The sequence below is a fragment of the Melanotaenia boesemani genome, chromosome 13, assembly GCF_017639745.1.
Source record: "Melanotaenia boesemani isolate fMelBoe1 chromosome 13, fMelBoe1.pri, whole genome shotgun sequence".
In the NCBI taxonomy this organism is placed as follows: Eukaryota; Metazoa; Chordata; class Actinopteri; order Atheriniformes; family Melanotaeniidae; genus Melanotaenia; species Melanotaenia boesemani.
This window is the reverse complement of record NC_055694.1, coordinates 22161016-22179652: the sequence shown is the minus strand read 5'-3', so window position 1 is coordinate 22179652 and position 18637 is coordinate 22161016. Positions and strand designations below refer to the sequence as shown.

The window sequence follows — 18637 nt, the reverse complement described above, 5'->3', positions numbered from 1 at the left end:
ACTATATCGTATGATAGAAATATCAGTGATTTTCTTTAAATATTGTATGCAGAATATTTACCTGAGGACCTGTCCAATGTTAATTGGAGATTTGAGATACAAGACAAGTACGAGTATGAGGATAAGTTTGGAGCTAGAACCTTGTGTGGTACAGGTCCTATTGACTGTATACTTGTATCACAATCCTGGAGTTCTAACTAAAAGTAAGAACCTACAGCTAAAACAAAGAACCTGGCACAACTGAAAATCATTGTAATAATTTGTCTCAAGACATGTAAGCTCGAAAGCTTATATTGGGGGTTAACAGTTAGAGGAATAATGGTGTTGACACCCTCTTTCCTCTGCAGGTGCAGTCAAATTATAGATTATTCTGGTAGCCATTATCACTGCTGCTCTGACAGCTTGGCCCATTATCAGGACTCAGTGTTGCTGCCAATTGGTTTTTATATTTTCCTCCCTGTAGCTGTTTTTCTGCTCAGACACCAGAGATGTGTGTGTGTTTTTTTTTACATTCAGATTAGTCATGTTCTGTTGGCTCTCCCTGCCTTGCTGTCTTCACAGAACCCCTACAGATCCCAAAAGCTTTTTATCAGAAATGTAGCATGAACACTAAAAACATTTTTTAAATCTCTTTCGCTTTTTTGTCTTTGTTTCTCGCTGGCTGTAGCTGCATTGGCCAGCTAGTCCGGACCGTGTCCAAGAATGTCTCATGGCTGGGAAGGATCCAGAGGTGATAAAATGCACTGCACAAACATACACGCAAACATGTGTGACTTCATCATGGCAGCAACATGTAACAGTAGCTTTATGTTACCATGAATGCAGGTAATCAGTTATTTTACTTACATAGTAAAAGATGTGCTTTCAGAAAGAACGCTGTCCAGATATGGATCAGTGACTTACATGTCAGCTTTTTTCATCCTTTTTTCACTACCTGCTTAAATGTGATTCTACCAAACAAGATCTGTCTAAAATGTTCTGCAAGAATAAAGCAAAACAGTTGCTGGATAGATTACAATCTAAGCGGAACTAAAGCTGAATAAATCTGATTCATTTGGGAACTATAAACAAACAAAAGCACAGATGCTGGTAGGAAAATCAAGATTCAGGTTAGGCAAGAACAAAATGGACAGACAGAGATACAAAACATCATGCATCTTCACATTGTGATCTCTCTCTCTCTCTCTCTCTGTCTGTCTTTCTGTATGTTTCCACCTCTTTCTCTGGCCAGCTGGAGTGTGCTAACTTCCTGCGAGTTCTGCAGCCGTATAATCAGACTCACCTGTATGTGTGTGGTACCGGGGCCTTCAACCCCCGCTGTGCATTCATAGCTACCAGTATTTTCCATCAGGTAATGTCACACTTTCTCTGTCATATACATACAAAATCAGAATATCGGCTGGTTTGCTAGCTTGAAATATGTCTGTTAAATGGCTAAAAAGTTAATCACTACACCAGATATATGATTTTTCTGTTTAGCAATGCTTTGCATATACAGTCATGCAATAGACACAGTTACACATAGTCAAGCTTTACTAGACGACATGCGTGTTGTTTGCTGTGTGTAAGATGGAGACTAAGCAGTTGTGAAAACTTGGTTTGGTGAAAAAATTAACCAGCAAATTAAATCTGATTAACAAACGGTGATGTGATGTGATATTTGAACCAAACAAGACCTGTTTGATGCCCAAATATTTTATAATGATCAGATTTCCATTTTCATCAGTGATGCATATTTAGATGATGCAAATAAACGTTTTTATTCTTTATTTGTATTTTGAATTAGACTTTACACATTAGGTAGAATGTAAACAACTTTGTGAATCAAGCAAAAAATGCACATGACTAACCAGCATCTTCCCAAATATGATATAACACAGATATTCCCAGTGATAGACTTTATGCATGAAGAAGAGCTAACTTTCTTTTTGTGGATGTTCGCCACAGTTATTTAAATCCTCTTTGAGGGTTGTTTCCTTTCAGGATATCTGTTATTTCTACTGCAACCACTGGCATTGTGGCCTATACTATCACCCACCAGAGGCACTAGCAGTGTAGTTTCTTGGCTCCAAACCAGTTAATAAAATGTGTCTGATTCTCTAACTCTTTTTTTTTTTTTTTCAAAGATTGCTTGAAAAGAAAAAAACAATAATTCAGGGGACAACACTATAGAAATTAAACTTAAATATAAAAACTAAACTTTGATATTCTGTATGTCAAAGTTTAATTTCTATAATGTTGTCCCATGAAAAAATATAATGAAATATTAGCAAAAATGGGAAGGGTGTACTCACTTCTGTGAGATACTTTATATGCTGTTCCTACCACCCACCACTCTGCGTGTGTGTTCAGTCTCCCAGCCCCTATACCCAGGCCTTTGAGCGGCTAAAATTCACATGTGGTGTCTGCCCCTATGCCCATATTTATATATACACCAGGTTTCACCTTGTGCCATCTGTCCACGATGTGTAGACATTTAGATTTGTCATTGAGGCTTCACTACAGGGGCCAGAAACCTTAGATTTCACACTTCTGTTATAAATAATGTATATGTAATTTTATGGACAATAGCATCCCATATTTTCTCTCTGATTAGTCCACATTTTCTCACTATTTTGGCATGTGAGTCGTCATATGTTCAGAAATAGGTTACTGGTTCTAAATGTCATCAGTTAGGAAGCCTATGTTCATGCTGCTGGAGGATTTTCTGACCTCTTCCAGTTATGTTAGCATAAAGATTGTTATGTGATATGTGCATTCTTGCGTTTTTGAAGTTGCATGCGTGTTTTGCACACATGCAACTTGTCTGTGCACAAATGTGTGTGTGTATTTGCGTTAGAGAACAGATAATCCCATGAAAGGCCATGTGAGATCAGAGCAGAGGTTCAGACATGGTTCTTAGAGAAACTGGTGGTGCTGACTGGTTTAAGACTGGGCTTCACACATTTAGAAACCCCTCAATTTAGCCAGATTAGTCTCAATTTGCTGCTCACTGTGTGTGTAAGCGTATGCATCTGTGGAATGGTGGTTCAGCTGATTTAACTAGTTTCTCATCTCATTTTATTGTATCCATAGATAAAGAGGATAATTTAGAAGCCTAAAAATAAATAGGCTTTAGTCTGACTGAACAACCCTCATCTACCTGTCTTTATCAATTTGTTTTTTCTTTCTCCTTTTCTGACTCTTGTGCTTGTTTTCTTTGTCAGTCAGAGCACCAGACTCTTTCTTACAGCCAGACAGAGTGTGGGAAAGGGAAATGCCCCTATGATCCATTCCAGAAAACAGCTTCTGCTGTTGTCGGTAAGATGATTGTTTCTTTCAAAATAAAACACTTGAAGATTTTGGCTGTAGATGGTCAGCAATTCAGTTTTCCATGAGAAAAAAACATCATCTTTAGGCTGAGAAAACATCTGTGTATATTCATTCATGTAATCACATAAACAAAATATTTAAAGCATTGGTTTGTATTTGGTTTGTTCTTTGCAGAAGCATGCAAAGTTACATCTAACCCCTGCACCTTATGAGATTCTTCTGGATGTTCTTTGCAACAATGTCACTGGGATTTACGAAATTTTCTTTACAAAGGTTTGAAAGTGTTTGTCTTTGTGTTCACTGTGTAGATGGAGAACTATATGCCGGCATTACCTCAGACTTTATGAGCCGGGACTCTGCTTTCTTTCGTAGTCTTGGCAGCCGGCACGTCATCCGCACTGAGCAGTACGATTCCACCTGGCTGCAGGGTAAGTGCAATAACTGTTGTACAAAAAGAAAATATTTAAAGACTGAATTGAAGTACTAGAAACACCTGGATTTCAAATCTGTTCCAGTTTTACTTTTAATGGTACAGCCCTTAGTTGTGTTTTGTTATTTACCTTGCCAAGTCAGAGGTCTTGTATATGGTGGCGTTGGTTTATCTGTCTGTCTGGTAGCAGCATAACTCAGTTTGGATGAAATCTTTAGAAGGAACAAGTGATTAGATTTTGAAGTTGATCCGGTTCACCGCCTGAAAGCAGGAATTTTTTAAAGGATTTTTCACTACGGGGAGAAAGTGATAATTTTGCCGTTAGAGCTTCTAATTCAAAAATCATAGCCCACAATCACTTGCAAAAAACTTTACAATGGCTTGGCGAAGGTCTGCGCTCTCTGAGTGCTTCTAGTTATGAATTTGATGAAGTTGTGCTCTTCATTTTAAAGTACTCATGCTCCCTCATTTGGACTGAGGTGTAAGCCAGAGAGCATACTTGCTTGCTTTTAGTTAGGCCAGGGGTATCAAATTGGTCCTCGAGGGCCGCAGTCCTGCAGGTTTTCAGTGTTTCCTTGCTCCAACACATCTGACTTATATTAAATGCATCTAACAGTCTATGACATTCTGCACAATGACTCATTTATTTGAGTCAGGTGTGTTGGAGCAGGGAAACATAGAAAACCTGCAGGATTGTGGGCCTCAAGGATCAGAGCTGGAAACCCCAGAGTTAAGCACTTATGTGTCTGAGGTGGCTACCTTCCTTATTCTGCTTTTGGTTGAGGTAGCAGTTGTGCATGTCCTCAGTAACATTACATATTAAAGGTGCTACATGAGGTGACCAACAGGAATGGACGTTAGCAGATATTTGTCTTTGATTTCGGGAACTTAAATACCATCAATATAGTATCAAGGTTTTCCAGCCCCACTTATCATATCTTGCATGATTCCCCCTCTCATAGTGTACTGCATACTGTACACTGTTCCAGATCTAATAAATACTTGAAAAATGTCTTTTGTTCATTTTACATCACCAGTATTCTGTTAAATGAATTACAGAATATTTTTTTGTTTTTTTTTGTTTTTTTCGTTCGCACTGAACTCAGGAAAATTGAAAATGTCATTGATTTGACCTCAAACTTCTCACTTTCAAGGTGCAAGTACAGCAAATACCCACCAACAGCTTGTGTATCTTGGTGTTAGTGTTGGTGCTGCATTTGCATCGTCCACAGGTGCTTTTGTGATTACATTGGGTAACAGGTTTAAGCTCTCTTTCTGGAGACATGGCCTGGTGCTTGTCACAGTTTTGCAGCTTAGATGCTTAGAGGGTTAATTTAGATTGTTATATAACACCCACTTCCTCTTTTACCCGTTCCCTCATTTTGTAAACTAAATATTCTGAGGTAAACAGGTGAACTTGAGTATCTTTCGATCTAAATAAGAATCTCTAAAATCATCCTGCATGCTTGACTGGTGTTTTATCAAAACCAGTATGTCGACGTCTGCAGCCGATAACAACAAGATACATGTTGACTGTCGCTGCTCTTTATAAACTCACTTCTGCCTTTACTGTCCCTTTGCTGTATTTCTCCTCTTCATACACTCTAGCATGTTACTTGCATATCAGTGTAGCTGTGCTGTAATTTAGCAATATTTTTGTATATACATATATTTATATATATGTGTGTGTGTTTGTGTGTGTATTTAGATGCCCAGTTTGTGCGGGTAGCGCCACTGTCTGAAACTGATAACCAAGAAGATGATAAAGTCTACGTGTTCTTCACTGAGCGCGCTCAGGAGGCAGAAGGGGCCGGTGGGAAAGTGCTCTACTCCAGAGTGGCACGTGTGTGCAAGGTATGGGGTGTGTTTGATAAACAAAGATAGTAAACAGGTTTGTGCACCCAGATCAGAACCTGTATCAGAACCTGTCTGCATGTAATTTACGTAAGCGTATCTGCGCAGCAGAGTACGTGCTGGTCAGTGTGTGTGTGTGTGTGTGTGTCTGTGAACATGGAGGTGTGTTGAGGACTGCAACTGTGTGTCCACTGAATGTTCTTGCTGATTTGTTTAAAGTGTATGGGACTGTTTATGTTTGTTGCTATCAGTGCCATCAGCGTCTCCTCTGCTCCGCAGTGCTATGCATATAAGATACTGTGGATTTAAACATTTTTATGTGGAAATATATAGACATGAATGACCATGCGAGTTTCTTTGATTGAATGTTTTTGCTAGCTTACATGTTCATGTGTGTTATGTTCACATTTTGGCTCTGCAATAGTTGATTTTTTTTATTGTGATTTGATGCTTTTAACAGAATGATTTTATCGTAAAAAAAAACCAAAATGTATTTATATGTTATGTGACAGCATGAATAATCTTAGTTGTAGCCCTGCAGAATTGTATGCTATTGTACATTTCATTTTTTTTTATATAAGTAGTTATTGTCATTCAAATGATATAACCCACAATAAAGTGTTTCATTGTCCTGAGGTTTCCATGCAAAATATTTTATTAGATTGTTTTTCATTCTTGTTTAGAATGACATTGGAGGCCAGAGGAGTTTAGTCAATAAGTGGAGCACCTTCCAGAAGGCCCGTATGGTGTGTTCAGTCCCAGGACCAGACGGCCTGCAGACACATTTCGACCAGCTGCGTGAGTACACACACAGTTGGGAAGCACATTACATGCACAATTACACCTCAGCTGTTGGTCTCAGCAACAACTGGAGCTCTGTCACTGAATGTTTAATAAAAGACGATCTGAGCTTTGAGCCAGTTTTTGTGTTTATAAGCATTTTTGTTTTGAGGTGATGAAAAACAGTTCACAGATGGAGGAAAACTTAAAAGGGCTTAACCACCAAGTGTACTGTAAGGCTGCATAGCTCTGCTGTTACCACGGTGACCATCAGCCTGGTCAGTCACCTTGGGTTGGTCTTCATGCTTCAGCCTTGGTTACCACGGCAACTGGCCTCAACATTCAGCAATGCCAAGTTTATAAACTACAGAGGAGTCACACCACGCTCTGTTTGTCTGTAAATTCAGAAAAAGTTCAATCAAGTTTTAAATGTTTAGTTTATAATTTAACCAACCAGGGAGTTATCAGGATCGGTCAGGAGCTCTTGGCGTTGAATTATAACAACCAAAATTCTGGATGTTACAGTTCTTTCCAGTGGGTAACCTTAATAACACAAAACACATTGCCATGCAAGCTTTCTGTTATAAAATGTTAAAGTTTTTTTTAAACACAAAACAAACAAACAAACAAAACAAAACAAAGCAAAAAACATGTTTTCCTATTTCTTATTCAGAAGCTTGTAAGCTGTAACAATGTTTTCATGACCAAGTGTCAAAACGTGACAAGCTGGTAATAAGAATGCTTTGTAAATTTGGTTCAAGCTGCATTGCTCCATTTTCTCCGCAAGTTGATGGCTTTAAAGCTGTCAGATATTCCCACGAAACCGCAGACTGCTGTTGTGAAGACTTTGTTGTGTTTGGAAAAATGAAGAGTCTTATTTTCATTGGGTATAACATAATAGCTTAAGCAGTAGAGCAGCTTGACAGAATGTTTTATTTTATTCATGCTTTTTCTAACCTGCTGCCTTCATGTAATGAAATTAACGAATATGTAGAATAAGTTGTGGAGGATTTCTCTGTGTCCTGTTTTGCATTAGAATCACTTCAATTTAAGTAATTTTACCTTTTTCACTAAATGAAGATTATAGTCTTTCAAAGTCTAGTAGATGCTAATTAAAAACACTCTCTACAGAGTTTATATACTCAATATGGATGCACAGAAACAACCTCATATCAATTCCTCTGCAACACCCACCTGCTTTTCACCCCAGATGGGACTTGAACCCACAATCCCTGGCTTAGGAGGCCAGTGCCTTATCCATTAGGCCACTGGGGCTTGTAAACAAATGTGCAGAAGTCTAAATATGACTATCTGGGTCCAGAAGACAAAAGCAGCTATGTCATTAAACATCACTACCAATGCTCAGTGGCCTCAGTGACTCCTTTGTTATAGAACCAGCACCCTTCCTCTTCTGCTGATACTTACACCAGCTCCCTGCATCATATTATGGACACATGGAATAAGAAAGAAGTTATTTTGAGGAATCTAGAAATTGTTTAAGGGGATATACTGCCAAGATAAAACTGTACCAACAGATAGGTTTGATCCCACTTCTTATGGGCTTGGTTTTTGCTATACCATTGCACTGTTAAAGACCTTGGTCGTCACTATAGAGAACTTGGAGTAAGAATTAAAGAAAACAGCTGGAGCAAATGGATGCCATTATCTCTGTATTTTCCTAGAAGATGGTCCAAAATCTGTTCTGGTAATTGATACCATAGCAGTAAGAAAATTTGAGCAGGTCTTAAAAAACACTCTTAAAGTTGTTCATGTGGCAAAAAAAAAAAAAAAGGCAAAGAAAATTATGCTTAATTGTTGTAGTGCGAACCAACAAATAATAAAGAATGCTTTTGTGAGACCTTAGACAGAGTTTGTAACAGTAGTTTCCTCTCAATCACCTCAGATGGGATTCAACCCCACAGTCCCTTAGCCATTAGGCCACTAGGGGCTCCACTTGAGTTTTCCAGACGGACAGTTACAACAAAACAAATATGGATCTGAACAGCAGGAAGCAGACATTGTTATGTATAGAGGTAAAAATAGAAAACATGATCCCAGTGATGAAACAAAGCAATACTGATCTGCTTTCATTTACCCCTCCCATCTCCCTTTCTGTAGGACCCTAGAACTGACATGCAGCAATTGTCAACTACTTCCTTATCTCAGCTCTTTATATAAACACATACAGAATTACATTTTGTGAATTCTGTGTATAAACGCATACAGCAAATCATACATTTATTCAAGTAGCACAATACTTACACAGGTCCACAGGCAGTTATAATAAATACTATAAAGAAACATACATGCACAGCTTTTCAGTTGTTAACATATAATTTCAAGCTTCAGCCTGTCTGTGTACACAAAACAGTTAGGACTTGTCAGGAGCATAAACATTTCTACCCAGCATGCCTGTGGTCATGTTTTACACATCTGATAAGAGTGCAGACAAATTTGTTTGTGAATACACTTCAGCAACACACACACAAACCACAGATCCTATATACAGGAGATTAACACATCAGGTTAAGAATACTGTCAGTGTTGTGTTTATGCTATGCTCTGCTGCACAGAAATACTACAAATCCCATAAACCTTGATGGTATGTGGGTCCCTCATGGCAGCAGAGCAGTGGACACCACCTGGCTGTGTGAAGGTGTGTATGTAAGGTATGTAAGAGGATTCTGGGGTAATTAAAATTTGCTGGAAAGTTTTCTGGGTTACCATATGAAAGAGATTTCAAGTGGAGCACCAGGTACCAAAGCTGTATGAGCTGTCTTTATATTTAAATGTCACAAAAATCAGTGAGTAGCCGTGGTTGTCTGGGTTCAGCAGATGCAACATCAAAATGTTACTGTAACCTGAAATCTGAAAGGAACCATGTAAAGTTAATTAGGGCCCAACTGATAAGGATTTTTTAGTCCGATTCTGATATTTGGCAGAACATTTCCGATAACTGATTAATCGGCCGATTAATTTAAAAAATATAATGACAAAATTAACTTCATCTTTGGTTTCTTAGTGTTTACGCCAACAAAAATATGAATTACAGGCAGAATTTTTTACTGTTTCACAATATTTTGTCCTTTGTCCTTAGAATATGTTTAACTTTACAACCGAAGAATTTCCAAAAACATGTAACAAAGCATCAAAAACCTAGGAAACTATAGAACCTTAAAAAAGTCCATCTATAAAGGAATTATATAAATGAATGATGAATTAATTAAATACATTTTGTTTTGTACTTTTTGCTGATGCAAATTAGAAATAGGTTAAAGTACAGGTAGAAAAACTTTTTTAAAAAGTTATAAACAGGTAAATGTGAGAAAAAATCAACCAAAACATTAAGGAAACATTGTTTTCACAAGCCTCCTTTATTTTTCTACTCTTCAACTTTCAAGAACAAAGAACTTTCAAGTATAAAATAATGTGCAAAACTGCAGTAAACGTCTGCAAAATAAAATAACCTAACTTAAAATGTAAATATAGACATAGAATAATTTTGAACGCTTTCAAACGCTAACCCTGAAGACAGACTGTAATATTAATGTTAAGTTTTTGTTGCCGCAGTGAAAAAACCTCCTCCCCTCTGCATTCTCATCTTTCTGCCTAAAATACGCCTCGACCTACAGCTGATGGAGTGATGAACTGTCGTTCTGTACTCTCAGATATTTTGTACACTTACGTTATTTCTGCAATTACTGGCTACTTAGCTAATGCTATGCTAGGTTGGGATAACCACAGCATGTTATTGCTAACATAGACGGGGAGCACCTTCAGCTAATTTAGCACAACTTTAGCAATGCGGCGTAAATAAAAAGCTGACCAACACAACAAAACGCATCACTCGTCATTACACATGGCAAACAGAGTTAAACTGAAACTGGAGACATGCTGACTCATTAATATTAATTTATTATAAACTTACCAGTCGGCAAGCTCCACTCAGCCCAGTGCTGTAATGTAACCTGGCTGTAGCTACCCACTGATGAAAAGACAGGGGGATGACTGTGGGATTGAATGGAGTCAGAGCTCTATCTAGTGGGCAAACGCCACAAGGACATCATTCTGTACGACTCCGACAGCATTTACTGTTTCATGAGACATTAAGAATAAATCAGCATTTCATCGGCAAAAAAACAGCTGTTATTGGCTATTTTGAAAAGGGCTATTATCGGCCGATTTAATTGGCTAGCTGATAAATTGGTCGTGCCTTAAAGTTAACCATTTGACAAATTCTTACTTTGCTGAAATCCAGCTGCAGTTTTGTAGCATATATGACAGTAATGTCATGCGAAGTCAAGACAGCAAGCCGTACATATCTATATGTGGTCCTGAATCAGGGCTATTGCCCCCACCTTCTGTGGTATCCAGTACCTTTTAAGTATGAATAATGAATAGACATATAGCATGGATAAGTGTTTACTCCTTTCCAAGCATTTTGTTGAGTTGGGGAAACAGTTAAAAGACGGCACCAGTTGCACTACAAATGCCCTGAAATAACATGCAATCATGGTAAAAAGAAAAAAAAAAAAAAAAAAAAAAAGAAACAAGAACAAAAACACAGGCGCTTCAGATCAGAAATTATTTGTATTGTTCTACAGAGCTGTTGTAAACAGTGTTGTTTATTTAAAAAGACTTTCTAGACAAAGTTTATTCCTCTCTCCTTTATTATATATTTTTTATGTTGTATTTTTGTTATTGACTCCCATTTGAAGTTTTGGATCCCTCCCAGTTGGCTTTGTTATGACCAAAGCATCTGGTCTACAGTTGCCACATGGGCTGATTCACAAGATTGGGTTGCTTGGAGTTCATTGTTCTGTTGTTTTTGTGTCTGGAGTTGTAGAAGTTTTGTACTCTTATGTATTAATGTCAATATTTTGACTCTTTTTGCTGATGCCACTAGGGTGAAACAAGTTGAGCCTCACAAGGTCGTAATTAGTGAAAATCCAGTTGTATTCGCTCAAACAATCCAGATCTGAGTCGATCTCCCAGGAAAAGATTTTCAGCTGTTTATTGCTGCTGTTTCTGTTGTTGTGGTTGTTGTTGTAGAAAGGCATGCTATGAGGTTTTAGAGCTGGAGACAAACAACCCTTTGTGGCCGGAATTAGTGTCCTAACATCAGAGACAATGAGGCATTTACAGCCATTTTTGTCATCGAGTTTTGTCTGAGTTTAAGATTCAGTGTTGCAGACATAAGACAGAACCTAAACCCATCCCATAAACACATAAGACAGGACTTGGTTGGAATGCTTAGTGGATGGTACTAAAGTATGGGGATAGTTGGACAGAGCATCTAACAACCAGGTGAATCATATAACATCCAGTAAAACCTGGATATTTAAAGAATAATTTATCACTAATAACAACAATTTTTCTCAAATGCCTTTTTTCACTTAATGACCAACATGGAATAAAAGGAATAAACTTGTTGTAACTGTTTAGTAAATTATGTCATTTTTGTCAGAGATCTTTACATGGAACATTTTCTTGACAAGTTAGTGACATTTTTGATTGTCCTATTTTTTGTCGTGAAGCTTTTTTTGTTTTGTTTTAAGAAACAAAGAAGAATAAGACCGAAAGAAAAAGCAACCATTCACCCTACATCTATAATGTATAGGAGCTTAACATCAGCAACAACAGGTGTGACATTTGTTAGAGAGTTATGAGTTTTTTGGCATATCCTTTAATCCCAAATCTTATTTCTTCTCAGTTTTTTAAACTCTCCTTATAGTTGGATATAAGAAGCCAAAAACCTTAAAAAGAACATGAAAAACAATCTATCTCATTCCATGTATGCAGTAAAGATGTAGCAGTAATATTTCTAAGCTATTAAGACTTCTAACCCAGTCAGATAAACCTGCATTTCTACTATTTACTGCTTAATTACCTCATCATGAAATGCACTTAGCCTAAAGTGGGCATTAAAGCATGCTTTTCGTGAAACTGAAGAAAATATATTTTGTCTTGACTCCCCCACTGAGCCTGCCTAATTTATCACAGCTTGTGTTAAAATGCTTGAACGAAAGACCAATTTATTAAGAAAAAAATGAGGAAAAGATAGATGGATGTGTAGGGGATGGGTGGGCAAGTAGGAAGGGGGCAGATGTAGCATGCAGTGTTGACCACACAAGAAATGAACAAAAGAAAAGAGGGATGGAGGAGAATCAGGGGGAAAAGGAAAGGATATGATGAGGGCTGTAGAAGCTTTTACTACTGTGTTATTGGTTTCTAACTGTGAAGGAGGAGGTGAGGAGAAGAGAGGGACTGGAAGAGGGAAATGTGTAGCTGATTAGGATGAGCATTGGCAATAAATTTGGCTTCAGGGCAGAAAAAAAAGAAAGAAAGAGAAGAAGGATAAAGAAAAACTTTGGCCAGAAAAAGTAAGCTGTTGAAGACACAAAAAAGGAAAAAAAAACTTGAATTTTTCCAATCTGTATGTTATTTCAAGATAATTTAATATTTCTAAAGTGGAAATTGCAGAGGCTTACTTGCATATAGGTATTTTGCACAATCTCCCTTCTGTCATCAGTATCTGATCCATTTGAGCAAAAGTCGACTTTTTAGTCTACAAATAAAGGAGTCTAGGACATAAAATATGATAAAGGTATTATCTTTAGATAAGTTTATTGCTAGTTTAATTATTTTACCAATGTTTGTGAAAGGTGCAAGTGATCAAAGAGAAGAGAAAAGACACTAAGACTTTACAAACATGGAGGGAATGAATAAGATGACAAGAACTTGAAGGGTTTTGAAGAATGACTGAAGGGAGCAAAGTTGGGAAAATGGGTTAATAAGGTAGGACGTAGGAAAGTGAGGGGGAGAGTCCAAGCAGGGAAAAGGAAGGAGATAACAAGGAACTATAGGGTTTGATAAGAAGGTGGAGGCTTTTTTTTTTTTACACATTCTTCAGCATAAATCAGATTACAAAACCTTTCACATGGCCATTATTTATTAATTGTAAATCATTGGATTTGCTGGATATCTCATTTTAATTAGCTAAACAGGTAAATTTCTTATAGATTTAACCTTTTATGAGGCAAAAAAGGTGGCCATGTGATAAAAAAATCACCTCTGAAACTGTTCCTTATTACCACCATAGAACAGTTCTTGGTCTGTGGAAACCAAGTGAGACATCAAAGTCAAGACAGGAGGAGTGGAAAGCGTGAAATATATATAAGAAACGTGTTACACAGAAAAATATGGAATACCAGAGGAATTAGGGTCAGTAGCTGAAGGGGGTTACAGGAGCAGACAGCATGGAGGCAGGGCTATTATTGGCAAATTACTATAAGATGGCTTGTGCACTAAAAGGTGATAGAAAGGAGGAAGAGACACCAAGAAGTGGATGTTGGTATTCAGGGTGGCTGGACAGAGAGGAAAGAGTGGAGAAATGAGGAGAATAGGGGTGTTTGCCTGGAGGGGTTCAGGCCAGACAATTAGGATGAGGAGGAGGAGGATGAAGAAGATAGGGGCTGATGCTGCAGGTCTGCGGGCTAGACAAGACTATCTTCCCTCAGGGGGAAACAGCCTTGCTTTGTTTAGAGAAGAAGACACAAGAACAATCCTCTGGAGAAAATAGGCCAGACAGACAGATGGACGGGGAAATGGAGGGAAAGAGAGATAGCAGAAGAGAAAGATGGAGACAGAGAGGGACAGTGAAAGTGAGAGACAAAAAAAGAACAAAAGACCCCAAGAGAGATCCAGGGAATTCCAGGTAGATTTAAGTGTAAAGGGAGACTGGATGAGCACCTGATAAAAAATAAAGAGATGCACAGGAAAGGAGAGAATATGTAGAAGGAGAGAAAGGAAGGCAGAGTATTTGAGACTAAAGGAGGAAAATGTGCTGAAAAAGACAAGACATCATGAAGTTGTTTTATTAAGCCACAACATGGCTAAAAACTTTGAACCAGCTCTTCTTCCTGCTTTAATTATCACCTGGTCACACAGACTGACACAGACTGACCTCATATTTCCTACACTCAGCATACGACATTAATGTGTGTGTGTTTTCTTTTCCCTCCCTTGTTAAAGATTAATGACAATAAAGTCACTACAGCTGAATACATCAGGTGGGCGAGTGATGCAGAAGCGAGGCAGCACGGTGCTAAATCAGCTGTGATTTAAACTTGTCAAAGAGGAGCCATAGAAGGGACTTTTCACCAGGCTGAGCCATAAATAACTGAGACGTCTTCTTTAAAGTCTTTGAAAGGAAAAATGTTGTACTGACTTCGTCTTCCAAAGTTAAGCTATGTTTTCATGTGGAGATGAATGCACAGTGAGGTGCTGCGTAGAAAGAGAATGACTTTTAAGAAGTTTTTCTCTACAGAAATAGCTAAAGTTTCTATAAACTTTACTCAGTACTTTTTCAGTGTTAACCTGGATGAATTAAATTGTATGAGATTGCATTACCACCCAGCTTTAAAACACTATCAAGCATTGTAAGTGATCTTCCTCTTGCCAGCCCTCAATCCTTTTGACATTTGTAACAAGTTACGTTTTTTTCTGGGAGTATTATTTATACCAGTGTAACTCTGTAGCTGGGAGTGTCTAGTTCCAACCGAGAATATCTCAACAGCTATTGATTATTGGATACAGTTTGCATGATAATGAAATAATTTAGCACCAGCAGGTTGTTTTCTTCCTTTGAACAACCTCAGCATAAAGTGAATACATTTCTAGTTTGATGCATTCATTGATATTGTGTATGATACCTTTGCTGATCCCTTTTTGCCCTCATGAGGTCAAAATTGTGTTTCACTTTGGCTTTGCTGAGACGTTACTATGCTAAACTAAGAAAGGAAGCATTGTAAACATTCTGCACACCAAACAGTAGCTTTAACAGTCTGTTTGCATGCTAATTGTAGCATTTAGCTCAAACTACCTTTGCTTTAAAACATTTACATTTGCATCATCTATCTACATGTCCTGAGTTGATAATGAGTTCTTTGCTCATCAGAGTTAGTTGACCTTACTGTTACCAATATTTTTCTAAACTGCCAGTCACTCAAAGGCCTTTTTTTCTGCTTTTCACCTCTGTGTAAACTTGTTTACCACTAAAAAGTTCAAATATAAGTAGCAGACATCAACCAAACTTAATTAACATGGTCATATATGGCTCTGTTCATTTCCTATAAATTTGCTGTAGATAACTGGAGGCCAGATGTAGTTTTGGAAACACTTACACCTAGATTTTATTTGCTTTTTGCTCAGTTTGATTGCTGTCAGGTCAATGTTGCCCCCAGGCTTAACGAGAGACTCACTGTCACATCCTCCATAGAAGTCCCACAAGGCTGCCCGTGTGGCTATAAAACTAAATTCTGTTCAAATAAATCTTCAGATGCCCCTCTGTTGATTAAAGCTCATCCCTGCCCTAAAAACATTAAGGAGCTTTAGATAAAAGCACAGAGCACACAGCATATACGTCATCCAGAGTAATAAAGCAAACCTGCCATAAAAAAATTAAAAATAACCTTTAAGGCGAGTGGAAGGGGAGGAAAAAAGAAAACCGAGAGATGATAAAGGTTTTGATTGATGAAAGGAGTTGAAGAGTGAGGGGCATTCTTTGGAAGATGTGAACCGGAAAAGAGAACTAACTGGGACTGATGGGAGAGTAGAGAGGATGTGGGAACAAAGATGGATGATATACAACAGGAGCAGACTGCAGTCAAGAGAGAGGACAGGAACAGAAGTAGAGCTAGAGATAGCAAAAACAAGACCTCTACTTTGTAATTTATAGGAAGGGAGATAAAAAAGAAGCAGTAAAGAAAATTTAATAATGAAATGGTGATATATAAAAGGACTGAGGGAGTGAGCAATGTTTCTATTGCAGGGTGGAGATTACCCATAGTCCTCTGTGGGGGCAATTTGACAAACACCACATGGATGAGTGTCTATATGTTTTCCTCCCCGCAGTTTTACAGGGGGTGGGGGGTACATATTTGGCCATACATGCTTTAAATTTTCTGTTTGATGTGTGAGTGCTCCCAAACCTTTCAGTGTGTGTGGCAAGTGTGAGTGTGTGTTGATGCATGTGTAATTGTGATGAGATGAGATTAGCCTTCCTGCAGGGCCGTAGTTCCATGGAGGCCACCTGAAACAGCAGGAACGGCAGGAATGTGGGAACAGTGATTCGCTTCGACGTCTCCATCACCACAACATCTCCACCTCAGCAAGGAGAGGAGAAAATTAAAGAATATATATATATATATATATATATATATATATATATATATATATATATATATATATATATATATATATTTATAAAAAGCCACCTTTATTGCTGCAAAACTCGTGTCAACATTAACCTGAGTTCTATGATTGTCTAAGAGTTTTAAAGCTATTTGCCAAACACACTCCAGGAGCTAAATCAAGTTGTGTATTTATAGATTATCACAGCATGCCACCAAGAAAACAAAGAGCTCTTTTGTCTGAAATTGTGACGGGATGATAAAACATTGCCCGCTCTTATCTGAGGCAGAAGTGCAAAACAGAAAACCTTTGAGTTATTGTGATTTAAATAAACAGTGAAAACCAAGACCTTGTCTGAGCTGTGAGCAAACAACTGAATCATACAATGAGCCAAACTAGAAATAAATGGCCAAAAATGTCAAAAATGTGCTTAATTGTCACAGATAGTAATTACAAGACGTCTGCGTAGTGTTTTAAAGTCATAATGGAAGCTCTAAAATGTGTCACAGTTTGCCAAAGTGGGACGAGCGGTGTGTGTGTTATGTCACAGTGTTTAAAGTTTCATGCTGCACTGCGACAGAAGGTTTCCCACTAAAACAGAGGATTTGTTGAGAATTTTCAAATTGGTTTGAAGGAAACAGATTTATATGCACTATATAGATAAAACTGAAACTTCAAAGAAAACTCTGCTATGGTTTAAAGACAAAGCTCAAATGCTGCAATGCACTGATGGTGCATCAATTTACAGACTAAACATTTCTGCTGCATGAGACCAGAATCAGAGCAACACCAAATTGAGAAAAACACAGCAAATGTTGTGAGCTACTGCATTTTGAAATAAAGGGCGAGGACTGAGGCTTGATGTTAGTGTGTGTGGCAGCAGGTGTTTTTCTCTTGTGGCAGACTCATGGCCTCACTTCTCCCACTGCGGCCAGTTATTAATGGCTACAGATTCATTACAAACAGCCAGTCAGCCTTGCTGCCAGCATGCTATTAGTCACACAGTCAGACTGATAGATGCATACGCTCAGATACACACACAGTCATACACATAACGAATACAAAGTGCCTACCCCAAATGCCAAAAAAGAACATTACACACAGTCACGAATATTACTCACAGGTAGAAAAATACACACAGTGCAACAGAAATGTAAAACTTTTGTACTAGTAATATTATGTTTTTGTTTTTTTTTACTGTGGCTAACTAATGTTTTACCTCTTTGTCTTTTGTCATTCTCCTTTTCTTTCAATCCCTCCCTCCTCTTTTTATTCTCTGTGGATATTCTCCATCCAGAAGACATATTTATTCTCCATGGGAAAGACAAGAAGAATCCTCTCATCTATGGCTTGTTTACCACTTCAAGGTATTTGCCTCGTCATAAAAATCATGGGAATAGAATATTATATCATTTGTGAACTATATGGATCCCTGTTTATGTTTTGAAATATATGAGTATGGTGGTTGAACACAGACTGTTTCCTCTGTGTGAGTAAATTCCTCCCTCACAGGGAATTCAGTAGAAAACAAACCCATTGAGTTTCAGTTGTTTGTCAGTTCCTGCAGCAAAGTAATATAATTTTAGATTCAGTATTGCAACAGTTCAAGAGTTGATCATTGTTTCCTTTGATCATCAAGTAAAGAAAAGAAACAAAGTTCAATAAAGTGTAGGACAAGGTGCTTAACTACGCACACCAACAGCTGAGCTGCTGCAGGTTTTATACTGCACAGAGGTGTACATGTAATGACAAGTATGCTAGATCAGTTTTAATGGATATGATTTCCTGAAAGTTAACACTGAATGTCAAGAAAAAAGAAAGAATGAGACAGTGATTTGTCACTAGCTGCATTTGGCTGCATTAAACTTTAAGTGCTCTAGAAAAGGGAACAACTGTCCAAATGAAAACTTTGAATGGATTTAAAGTTGGATGTAAATCAAACCACAGTCATGAATTAGAACAAATATGACAGTGGAGGCAATAATGAGGTTTCATTTTATGAGGATTATTGCATAAAAGATTTCCCACCACTGACCAGATAGTAGTTAAAATCCTTCGCATCTTTAA

At 37.9% G+C, this 18637-nt stretch overlaps 1 protein-coding gene and 1 non-coding gene across 3 annotated transcripts in view; one reads left to right on the top strand and one right to left on the bottom strand.

Annotated features, from left to right (window-relative positions):
• sema3h (sema domain, immunoglobulin domain (Ig), short basic domain, secreted, (semaphorin) 3H) overlaps nucleotides 1-18637 on the top strand; it is a 59813-nt gene that overhangs the window by 30112 nt on the left and 11064 nt on the right. For both annotated transcript variants that reach the window (XM_042003909.1, XM_042003908.1), the window contains exons 3-9: nucleotides 668-730; nucleotides 1232-1351; nucleotides 3207-3300; nucleotides 3621-3740; nucleotides 5451-5596; nucleotides 6280-6394; nucleotides 17868-17937. In XM_042003909.1, the coding sequence (XP_041859843.1) occupies nucleotides 668-730; nucleotides 1232-1351; nucleotides 3207-3300; nucleotides 3621-3740; nucleotides 5451-5596; nucleotides 6280-6394; nucleotides 17868-17937 (728 nt within the window). The remainder of the gene's footprint in view (nucleotides 1-667; nucleotides 731-1231; nucleotides 1352-3206; nucleotides 3301-3620; nucleotides 3741-5450; nucleotides 5597-6279; nucleotides 6395-17867; nucleotides 17938-18637) is intronic.
• Nucleotides 7579-7651, bottom strand: trnar-ccu. The gene has a single exon. It is a non-coding gene; the product is annotated as a tRNA-Arg (tRNA).